At 44.2% G+C, this 24,348-nt stretch overlaps 3 protein-coding genes across 3 annotated transcripts in view; 2 read left to right on the forward strand and 1 right to left on the reverse strand.

The window, feature by feature from the left end:
• Positions 1–298, forward strand: part of CHRNB4 (cholinergic receptor, nicotinic, beta 4 (neuronal)) — a 29,403-nt gene extending 29,105 nt beyond the window's left edge. The window contains 1 exon segment of the mRNA XM_006870937.1: positions 161–298. Coding sequence (XP_006870999.1) covers positions 161–298 — 138 coding nt within the window.
• Positions 299–304: 6 nt separating this feature from the next.
• CHRNA3 (cholinergic receptor, nicotinic, alpha 3 (neuronal)) lies at positions 305–19,672 on the forward strand. The gene is made up of 6 exons (XM_006870885.1): positions 305–404; positions 2,015–2,154; positions 2,269–2,313; positions 3,378–3,487; positions 8,864–9,875; positions 19,516–19,672. Exons 1-6 carry the CDS (start codon positions 305–307, stop codon positions 19,642–19,644), a joined length of 1,536 nt encoding a protein of 511 aa, XP_006870947.1. The 3' UTR covers positions 19,645–19,672.
• Positions 19,673–23,045: 3,373 nt separating this feature from the next.
• Positions 23,046–24,348, reverse strand: part of CHRNA5 (cholinergic receptor, nicotinic, alpha 5 (neuronal)) — a 39,704-nt gene continuing 38,401 nt past the window's right edge. Inside the window, exon 8 of the mRNA XM_006870938.1 lies at positions 23,046–23,207. Within this exon, the coding sequence (XP_006871000.1) occupies positions 23,046–23,207 (162 nt within the window). The remainder of the gene's footprint in view (positions 23,208–24,348) is intronic.

Consider the following 24,348-nt stretch of genomic DNA (forward strand, 5'->3'; position numbering starts at 1 on the left):
CCCCCCCGCGTGGTGGGCGGGGCCCTAGTGGTGGTGGGCGGGACCGGCGCCCCGAGATTGGCGCGAAGTCGGGAGGAGCCAGAGCCTCTGGCGCGCACACAGCCCAGCGCGTCTCCGCCCCTCGCACAGCTAGGCGTCCGCGGTCTGCTCTGCGAGCCAGGTAGGGGCGAAGCTATCTTCGCGACGGCTGCACCCGTCCAATCGGGTCCGCTCGGGCAGCATCCACCTGGAGCTCCAGCTCACGGAGCCCCCCACGTCTCCCGCCCAGCGGCGCGGAGTCTGTGGCCACTTCGGCTGACGAGTCATGGGTGCTCGTCCGCGCGGAGTCCGCGCCCAGGGGCTCTCCACACTCCAGGCACCGCTGCTGCCGCCACTGCTACCGCTGCTTCTGCTGCTGCTACCGGGTAAGTGCGCAGGGACTCCGGAGAGACGGGCGCCCCAAGAGGGGGCGCGAGTACCCAAGGGGTCGGCACTGGCGAGGGCAGGACCAGGGGTTCCGTTGCCGGTGGCTCGGAGTTCACGTAGACTCGGTTCGGTAGGGGATGTCTTTTCCCTTACGGCCCACTGCTTCTCTGAGCGTCATTTGGGCGCGTTCCCGGGAGGCGTGGGGAAGGCTCAGACTGCGTGTTCGAGTCACGGCCCTTCTTGGTGTACTGATTGCAGAACTAGTGCACCAAGGCCTTTGGTTCCATTCTGTGCATCCCGGACGCACACCTCCTCGAGTTACGTATAAATGGAGAAACTGAGGCGAGGTTCGTTTGGGGACTGAGGCCAGAGCTGGCAATCCAGCCTTTCCTACCTTTCATCCGCTCTCCACGCCCCTGGCAGCGTTTCTCTGAAACCCGTAACCGCGAAGCAGCTGCGGGTCTCCCTGCCTCCAGCTTTGGTCTCTAGATGGGTGCTCACTAGCCAGTCTGTCAGGTACCCCGCCTGTGAACTACTCACACGGGAGAGTGTGAAAAATGTCGTCCTGCCTGTGGCTGTGTTGGTAAATAGCAAGGACCAGCGACTTGGCAAGGCTGCAAGATGTTCCCTGCAGGCACAGAGCCGAAGAGTCCATTGGGAGAATGCGTTGAGGTTGAGTAAGCCGCTGTCCTTCCCCTGCGTGCTGAGGTCCTCTTCTTGCTGTCCTTACAGAGCTGCGGCTCCTCCTTCAATTAATTCAGGGGCGAAAGGGAGCAGACAAGATCCCCTTTCAATGAGGCCAGGAGAAGTTAGGTTTGGATTTACCCCAGTATTTTCCCATCTCCTTCTTGGGTTGTCTATGAATATGTAAATAGGAAAAGCAGACAGCCGTCCCAATCGACTTTATCTCTGCTGGGTGTGGCTTGTGGGCAAAGGAGGTCTCTAAGGGTTTCCAGAGAGGTAAAGATTTTCGATCAGGATGTGAAGACAGTATCGGAAGGAACCTTAGGTCACACTCTGAATACATGAGAACCCAGTGGGCACCATGGCTTCTAAAAGGACTAGTGGCCAAACCCCTGTAGGGTCCTGTCTGGGATGAAGGGGTGCCTCCGATCTGGAGTGCAATCTCCCACAGTCTGGGAAGCACAACATCTGGGCCTAGGTGACCCTCCTACTAGTCATCAGTCCATGGTGGAAGCGTGAGTGTCTTGCCCTAGGCAGACTGGATTTTTTGCATCACCCCTCCCCTGTAGTAATAATGAAGGTTGATTACTCATCTAATAGTGACCCTGCATAAGGTTTCCAAGGCTGTAACTCTTGATGGGAGCAGAAAGCTTCATCTTTTCCCCATGGAGCATCTGGTAGATTGGAACTGCTGACCTTGAGGTTAGCAGTCCAGAGTATAATGAAGCCACTCCACCTCTCACTGTGACCTGGTGGAACCCCTGGGGAACTCAGTTTCTCCATCTGTAACTCAAGAACGCAGGGCTAGCCTGAAAGTCTGGGCTCCCACAGAGGACCCTCAGTAGTGAAGAGAGGAAGTTGATGATGTCCCTGGTGGGGGCCAAGTGACGATTTTCCCAGGGTCTGACAAAACTACTTCCCTCAGTGGCCGGCGCCTCTGAGGCTGAGCACCGTCTGTTTGAACGGCTATTTGAAGATTACAATGAGCTCATCCGACCTGTGGCCAACGTGTCCGACGCTGTCATCATCCAGTTTGAAGTATCCATGTCTCAGCTGGTGAAGGTGGTGAGTGCCAGAGCCATGCACCATGGCCGTGGGGTACGGGGCTTCTAGAACAACCTTTCCTTGAGCCAGTCTTGTTTTTGTGATTTACTCCTCTGCTTGCTTTAATTTCTCTAGGATGAAGTCAACCAGATCATGGAGACCAACCTGTGGCTGAAGCAAGTAAGTTCAGCAGGACCTGGACACTGCTGCCCCCTGGTGGTACCCACTTTATGTGCTGCCCAATCACGCAGGAGACTCACAACTGGGGCCACTGACTGGTCCAGTCTGTCTCTTCCTGTGCTCCAAGTTACAATTCTTCAGGAAGGACTGCAGGGCCTGGCTTCTCAAGTTACAGACAGACATACAACAGGGAGAGATCTTCTTCCTGGTCACACAAAATAGGCAGACCCAGGACTGAGCCATGAGCCCGCTCTAGGGAAATGTCTGACACCACTTCCTTCCAATCCTTTAGTTAAGATTGGATGTTGTAAGTGGTGGTGTGAGGTGGGGATGGAGGTGCTGTTTTCCCCTGGTCAAATAGAGGCCAAAGAAATCAGCTTCCATGGTTTCTCCTCGAGAGACTTTGTCCAAACATGCTGAGAGGGAGATAATGACCTATTGGCCCAAGAATGACCTTCCAAGGGTGCGAGCTGAGTGCTCAGCTCAGGTGACTGGAAAGCAGATGGGCATGGTGCCTGCCCAGTGCCCTCTGGTACTTGTGTCTGCTGTGGCTGTAGCTTCACCCCTCCTTCCTCAGAGGCTCACAGCTCTGACCTCCCACCCTATGCTCCCAAACACTTCCTGGACCCTGAGGAGATCATGATTCGTTCTGTCCCCAGAATCCTTCTGAAGTCAATAGCATGCAACCTGGAGGTGGAAGAGGGATCCATGACTGAACAGCACCTCTTGTTGGAGCTTGATGGGGAACTTGTTTGAAAAAAGCCTGTTTGAGGGGGTGGAAATAGGAGCTAAGGCATAGAGGCTGAACCCTGGTTCTCCAAGTGGTCTAGAAAAAGCACGCACAATCTTTAGCTGACTGATGAGGGCCCAGAAAGGGACTACAGAGGCAGTGGCAGAGTCAGGAGGCAGCCTGCAGGTTCCTAGCCCTGTGTTCTCGCGCTCACTCTGCCCACGTGAAAATTTGGACCAGAGTGATCTGACGCAGGGGCAGGGAGTCAGCAAGATGGATTGTGTCAAGAAGTAAAGGCACACTGGTCCTTATCCTTGCCTGTCTACCTCCCCAGATCTGGAATGACTACAAGCTGAAGTGGAATCCCTCTGACTATGACGGGGCCAAGTTCATGCGTGTCCCTGCGCAGAAGATCTGGAAGCCAGACATCGTACTGTATAACAAGTAAGGGGCCAGGGCCACTCAAGTCCTCTCAGGGCTGTCAGCAGTGAATGCAGGGGCCTGACACTGTGAACCGAGGGCCTGCGTTGGGCACCCTCAACTCCCCACTCCCTAGCAATCTAGACAGATCCTGCTGTCAGACACTTTTTGCACGAGTGTCCCGCTAAAGTGCCTCCCATTAAGGGCTCAGTACTTTTGGAGAAAGGACCGGAGGCCACACTAGTAGGTCAAACGGGATTCCCAGGCACAGGGTGGAGAGAATTCTCTAGACCCTGGAATCCCAGCCAGCCTGGGCAGCTGCATCCAAGTTGTATTTGGGAAGAGTGAATCTAGAGGGCCATGCATGGATCCTCTATTCCAGGAAAGCTGCACACAGACTAGTTCCTGCCCAGCGGCCACTTAGAGCGTCTCCCCTGAGCCCACCAACTGTAGGAAGCTTCTCCTCTTTTCCCCAGTCTTCCCCTGGCAGTCTTCCATTGCGGCTCCTCTAAAACCTGTCTTTCCTAAGCCCACACAAAGCTGACCCTTTCCACGTTAGGCCCTTTTGGGCAAATAGAAATTTTAATTGAGTTTTTGCATTGTTGTTGCTGTTAAGTGCCATTAAGTCAGTTCTGACTCATAGGGACCCTGAATAGGGTTCCTGAGGAGCAGCTGGTGGGTTTGAACTGCCGACCTTGTGGTTTACAGTCCAATCCTGTCCTACGGCACCACACCAGGAGTCCACATATTTTGTATTATGTGCTATTTTATTCTCCAGGATTGCCAAATTGTTTTGCACCTGTGCTTTTTCTAGAACCCCGAACAATTTACTGTTAAGTCGATTCCAACTCATGGCAACCCTGTGCATGTCAGAGTAGAACTGTGTCCAGAAGATTTTCAGTGGCTGATTTTTCAGAAGTAGGTCACCAAGACATTCTTCTGACGTCCCTCTGGGTGCATTCAAACTTCCACATTTTTTGTTAGCTGCCGAACGTGTTAATCGTTGGTGCCACCTAGAGTTAACAGTATTTTAATTATTAACATTTTTTCTAACAAAACATGTATAGAATTAATCTACTCTGTTTAGTTTTTAATGTCATTATTAGAAATGAATATGGTTTACTATTCGTGTTAGTAACATTAGCTTTAACATAAAGATTAGTTTTAGGACTGGTGAAGCTGTATCTTTTTGCCAAATCACTGGCAAAACAAAAGAGAGTCTTTGACCATTCACTTCAAAGTCTATTTTGTTTACTCATTCCCCAAGGAACACAGCGTTTATAAATTACGTTTCTTCCATGCAGTTTGTATTGGTAGACTGGTTCATGAAGAAGTAGGGTACAAGATAAACCCAGCTCATTCAGAGAGTCTTCCTTTCACTGTGAGCTGGCATTCTTATTGCCAGCCTGTTTAGGATTTCCAAGGAGTGGCTGGTAAGCTTGAACAACCAACCTTGCAGTTCAAATCAACTTTGCAGTTCAGCACATTTTAACCCACAGCGCCACACTAGGACTCCGTGAGCTGTCATAGAAACCTCACAGTCCAAAGGCTTTTAGGGAACTGGACAGAGTGTAGAAAATTTTTGCTAAGCTAAAATTAAGAAGATGGGTAAAATATGTTTTACCTTATATTTTGAGCTTTGGAACTGCTTTCTTGCTAGCAGTCTTGGCTAAGCAGCTGGAGTGTTTTAGGATGTATGATTTTAACGATTCTAAGAGCTGTGAGGAAATATTTCAAATTGGATGTGGAGAGGAGCAAATGTCAGAAAGGATTTCCTTGGAATCTGAAACTGAAAATAACATTTTAAACAAAATCACCTCATTCTTCTCTCTCCAAGGGACAACTTAAATTTTTCCAAAAGCTAGCACCATTATGGTCTTTCCCTTACATTCACCACCCATGCCCCTGCCCCATTTAAGCTCTTGTGTTAAAGTGATACCTCAGTTAATCATTGCCTCCCTGGTTTTCTTTTGAAATCACCTCACATGGTTTGGCAACCCTGTTGGCACAGCCCCCTCCCACCTCTGCTGTCCCTTGCTACCAGCCTTCATTCATGCCCCCTGTGGGGGTGCGATCTTCATTTATCTCTTGGTTATTCAGTCATCCAACAAATCTTTACTGAGTGTCCACTATATGTCTCCTTGTTGTTGTGAAGTGCTGTTAAGTTGGTTCCAACCCATAGCGACCCTGTACAGGGTTTCTGAGGAGCAGCTGGTGAGCTTGAACCACTGACTTTGCAGTTCGAATAGCTTTGCAGTCTGGCGTATTAACCCACAGTGCCACACCAGGACTCCATATGGCTCCTTGTTGTTGTTATGTGCCATGGGGTCAGTTCCAACTCATAGCGACCCTGTACAGGGTTTCCGTGGCTGTAAATCTATTCGGGAGCAGAAAGCCTCTTCTTTCTCCCAAGGAACAGCTGGTAGTTTCAAACCGTTGACCTTGCGGTTCACAGCCCAATTCGTAACCACTACGCTACCAGAGCTCCTTCTGTGGCTCCTTGTTGTTGTGGTTATGTGCTGTCGAGTCGGTTCTGACCCTTAGCAACCCTGAACAGGGTTTCCAAGGCTGTAAATCTTTACAGGAGTAGAAAGCCTCATCTTTCTCCCGCGGAACAGCTGGTAGTTTCGAACTGCTGACCCTGCAGTTAGAAATCTTCACAGCCCGATTTATAACCACTACGCTACCAGAGCTCCTTCTATGGCTCCTTAGCTGCATCTTTATCTTCTTTCTCTTCTGGTAGAGGTATGGCTGTTAGCACCCTGCCTCTGGCAGCAAACATGCCTTGTGGTCTGAGCAGTCACAGTGAGCAGAGTCTCGTCCACAGATGAGCAGGAATCAGCACCGGTAACCTAGTGTCTTAGATTCCTAGTACTGCTGCTGTAACAGAAATGCCACAAGCAGGTAGCTTTAAAGAACAAATTTGTTTTCTCACAGTTCTAGAGCCTCGTTTCACAAATGGGAAGCTGTTTCATTACTTCCAGATTCACTGGCTGAGGGTCCCGTGCAGAATGAGATACTCTTTTCTGAGGGATATTTTCTTTGGTACCATGTCGGGCCTCTTAGCATATCAGAACTCCACTTCCTCTTCCCTTGACTGCCTCGTATGTAAGTCCTTGGCCGTGTCTGTTCCTTCCTTGCCAGTAGCTCCAGGTGTTCCCTATTTCCTTGGCTTGCAGATGGTCCTCACATGATACCTCTGTTGCCCATGCATGTGTGCCTGTATCTATGCTGTGATTTTCCTATTATTATTATCACGATTCTGCTCTTTCTACAACTCCAAAGTTATTAGCTTTAGAATCCACCCTAACTGGTGTGACCTCAGTTGACTAATTGTATTAGATTACATTACGGAAGCGCATTACATGTAAAATAATTACATTCACTACATTAGATTTACATGATGGAAGATGACCTGCTCTATCCAAGAGCAACTGATTTAATCACATGATTAAATCATATAAGGATGTGACCAGCATAAAGTCACATGACCCGATCATAACGGCAACTAGTGTTTGGGGTCAAACAATTGGGAACTATAGTCCAGACAAATTGACACAAAAAATTAACCATCATACCAAGGTAAGCTTATTGTCAGTGTTGGGTCTTAGTGTGCAAGCTCTCTGGGGGACTTTGAGCAAGGTATCCTTGTTCTCTGACCCTCAGTTTCTTCAGTAAGATGAGCTTGGACAAGAGGAGAGGGTCAGCAAGCTTTTTCAGCAAAGATCCAGATTGTAATTGTTTTAGAATTTGTTCACTATCCCGTCTCTGTAACAACTTCCCAACTCTGCCATTGGTATGCCAAAGTAGCTGTAGACAATTTGTAGACTGTCACCCAATAAAACTTTATTTAAAGAAATAGGCAGCCAGCCCATGGACCATAGTTTGCCGACCCTTAGGGTCTCAAGTTCCCTTCTGCTCTAACATTGATTCAGGATGCTATAAAGCAAGTTCTTCTGTTCTCCCAGGGTTCTTTGCAACCTTCTGCCCAGCCCAGCCCAGTCCTTCGGGGACTCCTCAGTTTCTGAGCATGGGTCGGGCCCACTTGGGGGCTGTGAATATCCCTACCCCACTTCCCCCTTCTCATCTCTGTCCCTTTTCTTGGGGCCTTGTGGGGGATCGCGGGTATAGTCGAAGTGAAGCAGAGCTAAAAATGTTATGAACCCTACAAGGCACTCTTGAGCAAACTAGCTGACCCAGGAAAAGATGGGTAACTGCTTTGGCAGCAAGTCTCCACGTGTAGTGATTGTCTTGCTCCAAAGAACCAAATGAGGGTGGTGGCAGTGAGACAGAGATTAGGAAGGAGGGGAAAGGTCCCCTTCTGTTTTCGCATGTTCTTATTCAATAACGATGTCAACCCAAGGATATCTCTAAATGTTTAGGTTTGTCATTATTTTTTTCAGTTCTTCAAGTACACAGAGAAAGCGTCTATGGTGGTGGTTCTTTTTAAAGAACTTGATTGTCTTCAAATGCAGAGCTCTAAGAAATCTAATAGGTACATGGATGTTGATTGTAGCATGATTCACAAAGGGTGAGGACAGACTAATGCCCATCAACAGATGAGAACGGGAAAAGAATCAAGAGAGAAAAGTTAGGGAAATGGAAGGTGAAAGCCATTATGCTGAATTTGAAAGACAGAACCACTATTCATTCTCAGTGCTGGGAGGAATGGTGATTGCGATGAATAGCAGGACTGGAGGGCAGACTTTGGTAATAATCTCCTTTATGGGGTTAGGGTTAATGGACATGGGTTCCCAGGGGTGCTCTCTGCAGCCCCTTCCTTCTCACAGTTTGATTTCACACATGTATGTGGTGTGGCTCTGTAGAATAAGCGCTACACTGCAAGGTCGGGGCCTCAATCCCACCAACCACTCTTCGGAAACAGCATGCATACATACACACAGCAGACACTCAGTGGAGACTGAATGAGGAGACATTTAACAAGGTCCAGACCACAGGGACAGTGAGCAAACCTCCCCAAAAGCCACCTAAACACCTGCTTCCAGGATGCTTTTCATCTCTCAGAAACAAAACAGACTTGCTATTTCTTTAAGGGAGATGGAGATCCCTTTCTGGTCTTTGGGAGTGTTCTCAATAAATACCAAGTTGGGAGTTGTGCTGTTGAGGAGAAAACTATTGAAGTGCTCTGGCAGGTGACGAGCATACTAGATTTGGGGGTTGGGTGAATCTGTCTCCACTCTGCCAGCTCATCCACCCATCCCTCATTGCCCTCAGTATCCTCGTTGGTAAAATGAGATGATGAGTTAGATAGCCTTTTCCAACACTTAGCTCTCATATTCCATCATTTTACTAATAGTTACTTGCCATCTACCCAATGACGATGGCAATGTGAGCAGCCGGCCTGAATAATGCGTCACCATGCCTCTTCTGTCTTTGCAGCGCTGTTGGAGATTTCCAGGTAGATGACAAGACCAAAGCCTTACTCAAATACACAGGAGAAGTGACTTGGATTCCACCAGCCATCTTTAAGAGCTCATGCAAAATTGATGTGACCTACTTTCCATTTGATTACCAAAACTGCACCATGAAGTTTGGTTCCTGGTCCTATGACAAAGCAAAAATCGACCTGGTCCTGATCGGCTCCTCCATGAACCTCAAGGACTACTGGGAGAGTGGCGAGTGGGCCATCATCAGGGCCCCAGGCTACAAACACTACATCAAGTATAATTGCTGTGAGGAGATCTACCCGGACATCACGTACTCTCTGTACATCCGACGCCTGCCCCTCTTCTACACCATCAACCTCATCATCCCCTGCCTGCTCATCTCCTTCCTCACTGTGCTTGTCTTCTACCTGCCCTCTGACTGTGGCGAGAAGGTGACACTCTGCATCTCGGTGCTCCTCTCCTTGACTGTGTTTCTCCTGGTGATCACGGAGACAATCCCATCCACCTCTCTGGTCATTCCCCTGATTGGCGAGTACCTCTTGTTCACCATGATTTTTGTAACCTTGTCCATCGTCATCACCGTCTTTGTACTCAACGTGCACTACAGAACCCCAACCACACACACGATGCCCATGTGGGTGAAGACTGTATTCTTGAACTTACTTCCTAGGATAATGTTCATGACCAGGCCAGCAGGCAACGAGGGAAACACTCAAAAACCAAAATCCGTTTACAGTGCTGAGCTCTCAAATATGAATTGCTTCAGTAATGCCGAGTCCAAAGGCTGCAAGGAAGGTTATCCCTGCCAGGATGGCAGGTGTGGTGTCTGCCACCACCGCAAGATAAAAATCTCAAATTTCAGCGCCAACCTCACGAGAAGCTCCAGTTCTGAGTCTGTCGATGCCGTGTTCTCCGTCTCTGCTTTGTCACCAGAAATCAAAGAAGCTATCAAAAGTGTCAAATATATTGCTGAAAATATGAAAGCACAAAATGAAGCCAAAGAGGTAAGGCTGTGTTGATTATTACATCTATCATTCATTCATGAAATAAACATCTGTTGACTGGTTCACTGTGGACCACGGATTGGTGGTGGTGGTTAAGTGCTGTCAAATTCCAACTCATAGCAACTCTGTATAGGGTTTCTGAGGAGTGACTGGTGAGTTTCAACCGCCAACCTTGTGGTTCAAACTGGGGGTAGGGAATTAGGGTCTGCCTGTGTTCACACCAAGGGATGCTGGTGGTATTGTGAGTTAGGCATTGAGCTGGTAACCACAAGGTCAGTGGTTCAAACCCATCAGCTGCTCTGAGGGGAAAAAGAGGAGGCTGTTTGCTCCTGTAAAGATTTAGTCTCAGACAGCCTAAATAGGGTCGCTATAAATTGGAATCAGCTTGATGGCAGTGGCTTTGGTTTTAGGTTAGTGTGGCGACAGCTTCCCTTACCAACTGTGTGTCCTTGAATATGTTACCTCCTCTCTCAGAGCCTGTTTTCTCATCTGTAAAACGGGATAATAAAACCCATGAATATATGGAACCCTGAAGTTAGCCACTGGCTAACTAGAATAGCTAATGACAATAAAAAGGAATTAGGAGATAGGCTGGGAAAGGGCCTGAGGCCAGATTATTTCCAATAATTATTGATCAACTGAGCTTACATTTCTTAAGCTTACATTTTTATTTCTTTCTCATTGTTTCCTATTGAGTTATAATTTACAGAGTAAATTGTACACCTCAATGAGTGTTCACATTATGTGGCACCATAGTATAGGGGCGGTTTGAACTGCCAACTCAGTGGTTCAAACTCACAAGTCACTCCTCAGAAACCCTATAGAGGGTCGCTGTGAGTCAGAACCAACTCGGCACTTAACAACAACAACAACACAGTTGAATCATATAATATTATCAGCATCTTCTCCACCTTCTCTTACCCAAACCCATCAAGAAAAAGTCATTTGGTAGGAGTTACAAACACTGTGGTTAGAAAAGCCATATTAAACAATTCACTACACCATAACCACCATCTATTTCTTTATTCTACAATTGTTGGACATTCAGTTATTTCCAGTTTGGGAATATTATGAATAATGTTGCTATAAACATATTGCTGTTGTTGTTGGTGTTAAGTGTTGAGTCGCTTCTAACTCATAGTGACCCTGTATAGGATTTCCAAGAAGCGGCTGGCGAGTTTGAATTGCCCACCTTGTGGTTCAAACTGACCTTGTGGTCCAGTGCTTTATCCCATAGGGCCACACCACTTTTCATTAATATACAGGGAACCATATACTCGTTTCTTCTGGATATATACCAGGAGTGGAATTGCTTGATGATTAGATTGATGAATTTTTAAGTTTACTAGGTAACTAAGTTTTCCAAAGTGCTGGAACCAGCTGACACTCCCATCAACAATGTTTGAGAATTCCATTTGTTCCACATCCTCAACTATGTGTGTATATATAGTGTGTCTCACAAAGAACCCTGGTAGTGTAGTGGATTACAGACTGGGCTGCTAACTGTAAGGTCAGCAGTTCGAATCTACCAGTTGCTCCGTGGAAGCTTTCTACTCCCATAAAGATTTACAGCCTTGGAAACCCTAGATGGGTTTGCTATGAGTCAGAACTGACTCGATGGCACACAGCCACCACTACCAGTATGTCTTACTGCTGTCTGAATTTCTTTTGTTCTGTTGAATAATAATGTTGAAGTCTTTTTCATACTGGCTATATTCTCTCTTCTTTTGTGAATTAAAATGCTTTTGCCCATTTTTAATTGGGTGAATTTATTTGTATTTTCTCCAAAAATCATGTTGGAGCAAATGGCAAGTACTAGGAATAGGAAAGTTTTACACTAATGTTATGTGTCTGGCTGCTGCATGACCCTCGGTTTACCCCCAAGATTACCAGAATCACATCCGATAATTTTATACAAAGCTCTGCTCTAAAATTAATTGGCTCTGCCTTAAGTTGCTTTTCAGCAAGAACTAATTAATGAGCTAATTTCAGCTCCTGATGCTCTGTAGGTAATTAATGCTGGTAGCAAATGTTGGAGCCTCTCTTTCTTGCAGCTATGAATGGCATGCAGAGTAGAGGAGGCAGTAACAGCCCTCTTTTCCCCACCTCCATCCCTCTAAGCACATCCGCCTGTAACGATGCTGCAAAACCTTCAGCTGATCCCGGTCATTTAGAAGAAAATCTACAACAGCATACATAGCTTTAAATTCAGCTGAAGCTGTTTTGGGACGCTAAGTACATGAAGAATGGAACTATCTTTCATTTGACTAACACATATCTCGTGCAGGCACTCTTGAACCTTTCTTCATCTACTTTAAATAAGTTAGCATTTGTTTTTACTAAAGATGGGTATCTAAATGCCCACACTCTAGCCTTTGTCAGGCTATTACAAATTCTCTTTATTCAAAATATTGTTTATTGAGCACAATAAAGGAGGCCTTGTGGCTCAATGAGTTTAACGTTGGGCTACTGATAGGTCAGCAGTTCCAACCCACCAGCTGCTCCATGGGAGAATGACGAAGCAGTCAGCTTCCCTAATGATTTATTGTTGTTATGTGGTGGCCTAAAGATTTACATGCACTGGACTGACTGCAAAGTTGGTTTGATCCACAAGGTCAGTGGTTCAAGCTCACCAGCTGCTCTTTGGAAACCCTACACAGAGTCGCAATGGGTCAGAATCGATTTGACGGCACTTAACAACAACAACAAAGATTTACAACCTCAGAAACCCTACGGCACAATTTTACTCTGTTATAGGGTTTCTGTGAGTTGGAATCTACTGAACGGTGGTGGATAAACCCAGTGAGAGTTTTAGGAGGGTCTAAGTCATATTGTGGAGGCCTGGTGTGGCACTGTGGGTTAATGCGCCAGACTGCAAAGCCATTTGAACTGCAAAGTCAGCAGTTCAAACCCACCAGTCGCTCCTCAGAAACCCTATACAAGGTCATTATGAGTCAGCATTGACTCAACAGCATTTAACAACAACAACAACAACAAGACATGTTGTGGAGGGAGACACTGAGAATTATTGTGACAAGAAAGCTAAACATCCAGAAATACACCCATACATGTATGTTGTTGTTCGAGTCAGTTCCGAATCATAGCAAGCTTATATAGGGCTTCCGAGGCTTTAAATCTTCCAGGGAGCGGAAAGCCTCATCTTTCTCCCAACACACTATAGTCAACTGATTTTTGACAAGGGTGCTAAATCCATTTGCTAAAGAAGAAGAGTCTCTTTGATAAATAAAAACAAAAACCCATCACCACTGAGTTTATTCTGCCTTATAGCAATCCTGTAGGACAGAGAACGGCCCGGTAGTGTTTCCAAGCTTGTAATCTATAAGGAAGCAGACTGCCTCCTCTTTCTCCTACAGGGTGGCTGGTAGGTTCAAACTGCTGACCTTTAGGTTAGCAGCCGGACTCTTTAACCACGTTAGGAACCATGGTGGTGGTGGTTGTGTGCCGTGGAGTCGGTTCCAACTCATAGTAACCCTGTGTAGGGTTTCCGAGGTTGTAAATCTTTACAGGAGCAGAAAGCCTCATCTTTTTCCCAAGGAGCAGCTGGTAGATTTGAACTGCTGACTTTGCAGTTCATAGCCCAACTCATAACCCACTACATTACCTGGGTTCCTTTTAGGAACCAGTGCTATTGTTAACTGCTGTTGAGTTGGTTCTGACTCACAACAAGCCTATATAGAGTTTCCAAGGAGCAGCTAGCGAGTTTGAACCAGTAACTCTGTAGTTAGTAGTCCGGTGTTTATCCTACAGCACCACACCACGAGTCGTCCATAAAGGACTCCTAAAACTACCATTTGTTATTGTGTGCCATTAAGTTGGTTCCAAGTCACCATGTGTAGGATTTCTGAGGAGCAGGTAGTAGGTTTGAACCACCAGCCTTGTGGTTAACAGTCCTGTGCTTATCCTACAGTGTCACACTAGCACTCCAAAACTACCATTTGTTATTGTTGCTAAGTGCCATCGAGTCTGTTCCAACCCATAGTGACCCTGTATATGGTTTCCTAGGAGCAACTGGGGAGCCGACCTTGCTGTTCGAACCGACTTTGCAGTCCAGCACATTAACCCCTAACACCACACTATTAACACCAAAACTACTAAGATCCAGCAATTCCACTCCTAGACTTAAACAAAGACTTACACAGAGACTTAAACAGAGATTTGCACACCAGTGTGAATTGCAGTACAGTTGCCTCAAAGTGGAAACCACGTAAATGCCCATCAATAGATGAACGAATAAACAAAATGTGGCCCATACATACAATGGAATACTACTCAAACAGTAAGAGAAATGAAGTCTTAATATAGGTTACAGTATGGGGAGAGCTTGAAGACACTCTGCTGAGCGAAGTAAGCCAGTTGCAATAGGATACATGTTGTATGACCTCATTTATATAAAAATACAAGAAAAGGCAAATGTATCGAGACCACAGTTTAATAGTAGGTGGAAGAGAGAGGGGAAAGGGAAGATTAACAGAGATGGGAAAATCGCATTAAAGGGAGGGTTGGAACGCTGATTATTGTAATTGCTGTCAATAAGTTGTACATCTATAAAAAGATGAATTGGCAAAAGTTGTGTAAGAGAGATATTTACAACAATGCGGTGGGGTGGGGGAAACATAGCTACTGAGCCTGCTTATATACAACCAGACACCTCACAGGCTTTGTTTCCTTGATAAGGAGGTTTAGGGACGTGCTTTCATGGCCATCCCAGTTAATTAGCCTAATAGTATATTTAGTGCTTCTCTTATACCTGGGGTCTTAAAAGCTGACAAGAGGCCATCCAAGGCACAAAAACTGATCCCTATTCATCTGGAGCAACAGGGACAGAACATCAGGAATAGGAGGAGGCTATGGAATGTGTGCCAAATTGTCTCCATGAACAACTCCTTCCTTCACCATAATGAACTGGATGGTGCCTGGCCACCAACATTTTGATCAAACATTCCATAGGAGAGTCTTGATCAAAAGGCAGACAGTGCAGAACAGAATTTCAATTTCTCATGGACTCCAGACTTCTTGGAGCCATGGTAACTGCATGAACCCCTGAAACTATTGCCCTGAAACAATCTTTAAATCTTAGACCAGAAATATCCCCTGAACCATCTTAACACCGGACAGTAGTTGAACCAGTAGAGTTCAACTTAAAAGAACATTATGCTCTTTTAAGAACTATCTATAAGGAATCAAAATGACATCATTGTTGCTGTTGTTAAGTGCTGACCAGTCAGTTCCGACTCATAGTGACCCTGTATAGAGTTTCTGAAGAGCAACCAGTGGGTTTGAACTGCCAACCTTCTGGTTTGCAGTCCAGTGTTGATCCTACAATGCCACGTCAGGAGTCCATAGCAAACTGAAAGATTAAATAGGAAGAACCTTAGGGAGCAGTGAGTTTCTGTTAATGAGTAAAGAACACCTTAGAAAAGGACGTGAATGTGGTTGTACAACTCAAAAGTATAATCATTGCTAAATGATATATGTGGGAACTTCACAAAAAGTTCTTGGAAAAATTGTGTTTTCTTTTCATTCCATTTTTCCATGAACTTTTGAATCCCCCTCATGTGTAGAAACTGTTGAATTGGTGTGTTTTGTTATAACAACAAAATAAAATTTAAGGGATAAAAAAGGTCAATTAGTGAACCATCTTGAATATAGGAATATGGAGGTGGGGGTCTATGGCTAACTAGTATCCTATCTCAGGGGATAGTACTGCTCACCTTTGCCCATTTGGAGTCTGTTACTGCTAGATCCTCCAGTTTTTCCAGAGAAAGCAGAAATCTGGTCTACCAGCCATTGGGTTCAACAAAAGGATGACAAGAGCTAGAATAAAGTTTTCTGCTCAGTACTCTGAGGGGAAAGTTGAACTGTCTGCAGGATTCCCTCTTTCCCCTTATTGTGTGATGGGCATCCTGTGGTTCTGTGGGCTTTGTGGGCCCGGAGTTGAGTCCATCTGAATCCAAGCACCAAAGCAGCTCACGAAAGCAACGCAGCCGGTCCCCAACTCACACTAATGTGGCTCCCAACTACGTGGCTCCAAACTCTTGGAGAGTAAGGTCTGCACTGGGGTGGATGAGGGTGGGAGCTGGCCACACCTCTAGTCACCAGAGGAGTGTGGGGAAAAAGAAGATATTGCATCTTTTCAGTCATCCATGCAAATCTACTCTGCCAGGCCTCCCTCCATTACCAAAGCTTCTCATGAGATGGTCAAGCTGTGTCTGGCCAGCCAATCACCAGTCAGTCTCCCTCTCTAGCAATCCCTACTTGGCCTTTCCTCCCAGTAAACACTCCATCACATCTCTAACCTTTCTTCTGGAGTGGAGAGTGCCCAAATTTTCATCTGTGTTTGTTTGATTTTGTCTCTCATATCTTTGTTGTTGAGGGTCTGCATAGTGCATCTGCCTAGTCTGCCATCTTGCCGGAAGTCCTAAATCATTTACTTTTCACTTGTATCATATGGCGTCCTCTTGGATTCATTTCTCTCATTAGTGTACCTCCTAAAAGTGTTTATGCACTTAAAAATGTATTGTGGAAACTTTCACTCAATCCAAAATAAAAACATTTAATAATAAAAAATTTTAAAAAATGTATTGTGCCTTTTAGAGTTTGTTGTTGTTGTTGTTAGTGCAATGTAGTCAGTTTCGACTTAATAACAGTTTCACTGGATACAAAATTCTAGAGATAGAATTCTTTTCCTGACATACTTAAATATTATTCCATGGTCATTTTGTCTCAGTGCCTCTGTTGAAAAGTTTTAAATGAATCTGAGTAGTATTCATTTTTGAGTAATCCAGACTTTCTTTACAGATGTATTTAGAATTTTGTATCTGTTATTTGGTGATTTCAAAACAGCATGTCCATATGTAGGTCCCTCCTAATCTGCTTGGTATTCTTATAAGCCATTTGATTTTGAGGGTTTTTTTTAATCTTCTTTTAATTCTGGGAAATTCAAGGTCAATATTTTTGGAAAGATCCCTCCTCAGAATTTTTCTCTTTCCCTAAACACCTGCTGTACGGATCTGCTTCCAGCTTCTGCATCTCTTGATTTTCCATTTCCCACCTCTTCTTTCTCTCTGCTGAGAGCGCCCCTCAATCTCACCTCCCACCTCACTGTTCTCTCTTGGCTGTATCTGCCCTGCCAACTATCCCACTTCCTGAGTGTTTTATGTAGCATTTCTGGTTTTCACACCCATATACCTACTGGGTTCTGTAAACCTGCTTGTTGCTACTTAATCTTTCTAATATTCTCTCTTACCTCAGAGGAGAGAGTTTATTTTAAATCCTTGACCTCCCTTTATATGTTCCATATCTTCTCTTTCAAATGGCCATGTTTGTGTGGTTTGGGCCCGTCAACTCACTTTTAGTGGTGGACTACTAACACAAAGGTTAACAGTTCAAATCCTTTAAGCGGTACCTCGGAAGTAAAGCCTGCTGATCTGCTTCCAAAAGGTCACAGCACAGAAAGCCCTGTGGAGCACAGTTCTGCTCTACATACATGGGGTCTCCACAAGTTGGAGTGAACTCCATAGCAACTCACTGGGGTCGTCAGTTGTGTTCAGGTCCCACATCATGCCATGTGTCGAAACCAAGGGCAGTAATCTACATCATTCTTCATGTGGGGAGGGGACGGGGGAAGACCTCGGCTTTGGCTAGTCATTGGGCCCTGTTCTCTACTCTTCACTTCACCTGGTCTCTGCTGCTCTCAGAAGAGACACCCTGAGCTCATCACTTGGCTGGGAGTGGGCAGATCACAAAGGGGCAAAGAGGAAGGGGAAATAGCATGCCACCAATGCTGCCCTCGGCCTTTCCCTCCTGACTGGATCTCACCTCCAGTCTCCACCTGCACAGTCGTGTATACACTCACCAGACTAATCTTCCAGCTTTCTCGTCTTTACAAAACTTTCTCCCTCCCGTTTCCATGGCGTCTCCATCTCCATCAGGGATGGGCTGGGAGAAGGATCCGGTAGCTTGTGCTAGTTCATTTTGCCCAACTCTGACCTACCTGCTACTTACCATTAGTTTCAGTTTCCAGAGTCATTGTGCTTTAAGAGTTAGATATAAAATTCCCTTGCACCTAGCTTTTTTTTGCAGCACTACGCATATTCCAAGGAGCTCTGGTAGCATAGTGGTTATGAATTGGGCTGCAAACCTTAAGGTCAGCAGTTCGAAACTACCAGCTGCTCCGTGGGAGAAAGATGAGGCTTTCTGCTCCCGTAAAGATTTACAGCCTCAGAAACCCTGTTACAGGGTCGCTATGGGTCGGAACCGACTTGACGGCACTTAACAACAACAACAATGCATGTATCTCTGCCTTAGCCCCCGTCCCATCTTTGTTCACAAGGCTTACAAGGCTAAACCGTGTGCACTGTTGACAGAGGGAGATGTACTCTTGGATAAAGGTTATTTTTTTAATCAACATTAATATCATAGTTACTATTCATTGAGGACTCTTTGCCGGGGGCATTATTTTATTTATTCCTTACAATGACCCTATGTAATATCCCATTTTACAGATCAGGAAATTGAGACAGTTTCCCCAGAGTCTCACAATTAGAAAGGAGCAAGCTGGGACAACAATAAAAATCTCTCCAAGTGGTGATTTCTCATCCACTGCCTCTTGGAGCTTTAGGAAGGTTAGTAGGTAGTGGGTGGGTAGGAATCATAGAATGTATTGCCTAGTTAAAAGAAGCACTTAGCTACCAAATCTTAGTAATGCAAATAAAGTACCTTGTGCAAGCATGGTTTTATCATTCTAATTGTACCTGTGTCTCCTTCAAGTCACCAAGAGGACACATCCACTCAAGCTCAGAAATGTGAAATAAAATCCTGGCCTCCCAGCCATCTCGGTGCATTTAATTAAATTACTAAATCACATGCTGCCTCTTTATTATGTGATTAGTTTTTCAAAATCAGTTGATTCATGGGCTCTCTCATTCTCAATTCAATTATGGTTTCTTGGCTTTCTGAATTGTCTAGGAGTATAATTAACATATAATTCTCCTTCCTATTTCAAGTCTAAATTGAAGCTGAATTATATACAATTAGTCCTGGTGTTCCTTCCATCTTGCACTTTGCTGATTTTCAACCTGTTCTATCATATAGTTTCCAGGATATGTTGGCCTTAAGAATGGAAACTGACATTTGGTTAGCAGAGCATTGCAGCGGGGGTAGTGGGAGAGGAGGAATGATGGTAGCCTTGTCCTCAAGTGCTTACTTCATTTTTGAGAAAACATCCTAAGAAAATTAACATCTACAACTGGCTATGATTGAGTACTTGGAACCAGTGGTAAATGATGCTGGATTGTATTCGCCATTCTAACAAAATCCTAGAGTCCTTCATGTAACTGGTTTTACTAACTTTATAAATTGGAATTCAGCTTTTAAAAACACTCAAAGGTTATGTACACATGCAGGCATTTCTGATTTGAAACTGAGTTGACATGACAAATATACCTGTTTTCTCTATTGCATCAAAAGAGACTTGAGGCTGGCAGCGTCCCTTGAGCTGCATCAATGAGGATAAAATGGCTTCGGTTATTAAAACATAGTGAAGATTTGATATAGAAAATGTGTTCGATTTGCTTTTCCCTTCAGGTTCTTTTCCTCGTTTATGATTTTTGTTTTTCAGATTCAAGACGATTGGAAGTACGTTGCCATGGTGATCGATCGTATTTTTCTGTGGGTTTTCATCCTGGTGTGCATTTTAGGGACAGCAGGATTGTTCCTGCAACCTTTGATGGCCAGGGACGATGTGTAAGCACTAAACTCTGTGTGCTTACCTGAGATGTTTATGTAAGGGGTGGGGATAGGGGCGGGAGGGGGCTGTTCCTTAAGAGTATCATACCTTGCGTTACCAGACTTTGTGACTGATAAGCCGAGGTTTACTTGTTATTCAATTGTCTTGATTTTTGTTATTAAAAAAAAAAGAATCATGCAAGAAAAATGTCAATATTTATTATGGAGAAAGTAATATTTAACCAGTCTTTCTGATAATATAAATAAAAGTGTCAAAGGATCATTCTTCTCCAAGGATAAGTAGTATGTTATGCTATGGAACATACGAAGATGGGCTAAATCAAAAAAATGCCCACACACACTTTTTTAAGTGGTCAAAACATAACTAGATAGGAAAACTTGTTCCGAAATGTGAAAAGCCCTTTGGTTCCATAGCACAGAAATTTCCCAGTGAGTTTTCTTAAGTAGCTCATGATCTCCTTGTTGATAAGGAGTTCTTACTACCGGTCCTTTCTGTGAATTTCTGGCTCTTTACTAATTTTCAAGAATCCTGGTGTGACACTGTGGGTTAACGCGCAGCACTGCAAAGTCGTTTTGAATCGCAAGGCTGGCGGTTCGAGCTCACCAGTCGTTCCTCAGAAACCCTATACAGGGTCGCTATGAGTCGGAACCGAGTCGACAGCACTTAAGAACAACAAGGGCTAAAAGAGCTCAACTACTTATTATACCGTGAAAAATTATGCTGATCATATATTCATTAAAGCAGGGTGTCTAAACTTCAGCACTGCTGGTATTTTGGGTCAGGTAATTCTTTGAGGTGGGGGACTTTTGTCATGTACGTTATAGGGTCTGAGTCCTGGTATGGCGCTGTGAGTTAATGCACCCCTTCTCGGAAACCCTATACGAGGTCGCTACGCGTCGGAATCGACTCGATGGCACTTACCAACAAGTCTTTACTCATGAGCTGCCAATAGAACAACCCCCGACCCCAGTGTGACAACAAAAAAATGTCCTCTGACATTGTCAAATGCCCTTGGTTGAGGACTATTGCTTTAGACCTATTATTAAGAAAGCTCAAAGCCCATACTCTGCTTCATCACGCTGACTAAATATCAGCAGAGATGAGGAATCACAGACGTCGTTTTATAAAACATTATAGTTCACAATAAAACATTAAAAAAAATTATAGTCACTGTAATGCTTTTCCTGTGCAAAAATAAACTTATAAAATAAACTTACAAAAACCGCAGCCCACTATGACTCTGTTTCATTAAGTCAAAAGGAACATATTTATAAAATTTATTTATAAATAAGAATTCTAAATACAGTAAGGGAGACATCAGAGTGATTTGGGATGTATGCAAGCTACAATAGCTAACAAGCAATTTAATCAAACCAGACCATGGCATTCAATGGCAGGAAACACCTGCCTACAATAAAATGCAAATCAGACAGAGCCCTCTGCCTTCCAGAGAGTGCTGACTTGAACTGAGATGGGTACCTTACTATAAATATATGTCGTTTGTTTTCTTATGACCTAAGGGAGCTAAATCGAATGTAAGATATCTATCAGTTTTTAATTCCTGGTCATAGTGGGATCAGGGACATTTAGATGGAATTTAACTTGCGTACCCAGGACACCTGGTGTGGCATTGTAGGATAGCACTCAACCATAAGGTCGGTTTGAAGTGCAAGGTCGGAGGTTCAAACTCACCAGCCACTCCTCAGAAACCTTAAACAGAGCCGCTGTGAGTCGGAACTGACTCAACAGCACTTAACATCAACAACCACCTGGCATTTATTATACTGTACTGAATAAGCAGTAATAGGCTAAGACTAAGTTACGTCAAAGGCCCTTGCAACTCTGAATTCTGTTATTCTAATGGACGGAATAAAAAAATAAAATAGAACTATAGAAGGAGCTCTGGTAGCATAGTGGTTACGAATCGGGCTGTAAGCCGCAAGGTCAGCAGTTCGAAACTACCAGCGGTTCCACGGGAGAAAGATGAGGCTTTCTGCTCCTGTAAAGATTTACAGCCTCGGAAACCCTGTGTAGGGTCGCTATGAGTCGGAACCGACTCCACGGCACATAACAACAACAACAACATAACAGATATGGAACAATGTGCTTACTGTCAGATTAGACTTCTGTACCATCTTTAATCTCAGTAAGATGGTTTTTTCATGGAGTGGTTTTGCAGTATCCATTGTTGTTGTTGGGGTTCTGGTGTAGCACTGTAGGATGGTCTGCTGACCACAAGGTCGGCAGTTCAAGCCCACCAGCCACTAAGAAACCTTATACACCATTGATTCTGACTCACAGGAACCCTGTATAGAGTTTCTGAGGAGTGGCTGGTGGATTTGAACTGCCGACCTTGTGATTAGCAGTCTGGTGCTTATCCTACAGCGCAACACCAGGACTCCAATTGTATCCATAGGCATATTTTAAAAATAGGACTTATGTCATTGTAGTGAACTATTATAAAAGAAAGGATTAAAAAAAAAATGCTACCACAATTTATATAGAACATAGTTCTATTAAGTATGAAAAATGCAGACAAAATGAATTAAAAATTAACATTAAATATATACTATACATAACCGGAGTCCTGGTATAGGTGCTGTGGGTTAATGTATTAGACTGTGCAGTCGGTTTGAACCACAAGGTTGTGGTTCAAGTTCACCAGCTGCTCCTAGGAAACCCTATACAGGGTCACCATAGGTTGGAACTGACTTGATAGCACTTAAAAACAACAATAACTACATGTCCATGTAGCTGTCTAGTGTATGATTTTACAAGGAAGGGGAGCTATAAAAATAGTTAATGCAATAATTGTTCCGTTTAAGCATCTAAAGAATAAAGTAAGTGATAAATGAGTTCCCAATTCCCATTTTTCATTTTTTTTAAATGTTGGTTATCAAAAGGAGCACCACACTGAATTGCCATCATTAAGTAGCTTACTTAATAGACCAGTATAATAGTGGGCTAAAGATGAGTTCTTACCCGGAGAATACAGGGAACAATGACCTTAAACATGCCTATCTTTACAAAATAAAGGGCTTAAAATCAGTCTTCAAATAAACAGCTAGAAATTTCCAGCATAATCCAAAAACTAGACTGTTTTTCATAAATTAGAATTCTTTGCCAGGATATGAACATTGAGTATTCCAATAATACAGTTCAGGTAATGTTTGGTGGGAGCTTTAGAAGATCAACTGTTATTTAGTAACTTATTCCTTCAGTCATGCAGCTAGATGTTATAACAGACAGGGAAGTAAGATAAACTGGTTTTAGCAACTGGTAACTTGTTATAGCTTGCATCAAATTTTAAACATTACATTTTCTTAATTTGTACAAGGTGCATAAGATATATACATGTGCCTTTTGGTAGCTAAACTCATACTATAACGCCTTAGAGAGGATCATTGATTTGCATTTCCTATATGAATGGGTACTATTATATTTGCCCATTTATAAATAACAGGAACAAAAAGTCCAAGAGATCCAACAATTGAAACTAGTAGGAACGTCCACAAAAACATCCGATCAAGAACCTGGGCTATGAATTTCCAGTCTTCCACAACCTGTTACAAATAAATGAATAAACACAAACACATTAAATACATAATTAAAATTGCATTTGCATTTTAATACCTAACACAGTGAGTCAGAGGCTAACTCCAAACAGCAGGAATACCAGTACTCACATAGATCTTTAAATACTGCCCCTTCAAACTCAGTGTTGTTATGTGCTCATAGCGACCCTGTACAGGGCTTCCGAGGCTGTAAATCTTTACAGGAGCAGAAAGCCTCATCTTTCTCCTGTGGAACAGCTTATAGTTTCGAACTGCTGTCCCTGAGGTTCGCAGCCCAATTCGTAACCACTATGCCCACTATGCTACCAGAGCTCCTTACTTTAAAAGACTACAAAATCTCTTTTTCCCTGTGGCGCTGTGGGTTAATGCACCAGACCGCAAAGCCATTTGAACTGCAAGGTCAGTAGTTCAAGCTCACCAGCTGCTCCTCGGGCACCCTGTATAGGGTTTCCTATATGGGTCGGAACCAACTTGACGGCACTTAACAACAACAACAACAACAACACCTGGTGGCACAGTGGGCTAAGCATTGGGCTACAACCTGACCAGCTGCTCTACAGCAGAAAGATGTGATTGTCTGCCTTTACAGCCTCAGAAATCCTGGGGGCAGCTCTACTCAGCCCTAGGGGGTCGCTATGAGCAGGCATCAACTCCAAGGCAGTGGATTTGGTGTAAGCTACACGTCCACTTGTAATGGATTACACGTGGCTTGCTTTTACACATTCTTAAGAAAACAAATATTTATTTTACAAACTAAAAAAAAATCTTACTATGCAGTTATTTCTTGTTTTGACATTTTTTCAACCGATTCTTTTTGTTTTTTCTTTTCTTTTATGAATTGTTTGTAAAGGTTTACAGAACAGATCAGCTTTCAACTGTTCATACACATTATTTCTCACCTCATTGATTATTTAACTTTTTAAAAAGAGAATCCTACCTGAGGTACATGATATTTCTGTTAGTCTTACTGTGGTGGCTTGTGAGTTGCTGTGATTCTGAAAGCTATGCCACAGGTATTTTAAATACCAGCAGGGTCACCCATGGGGGACAGGTTTCAGATGCACTTTCAGACAAAGACAGACTAGGAAGAAAGAGTGATGAACTACTTCCGAATATTTAGTCACTGAAA

This window comes from Chrysochloris asiatica, unplaced genomic scaffold, assembly GCF_000296735.1.
Source record: "Chrysochloris asiatica unplaced genomic scaffold, ChrAsi1.0 scaffold00156, whole genome shotgun sequence".
Lineage (NCBI taxonomy): Eukaryota > Metazoa > Chordata > Mammalia > Afrosoricida > Chrysochloridae > Chrysochloris > Chrysochloris asiatica.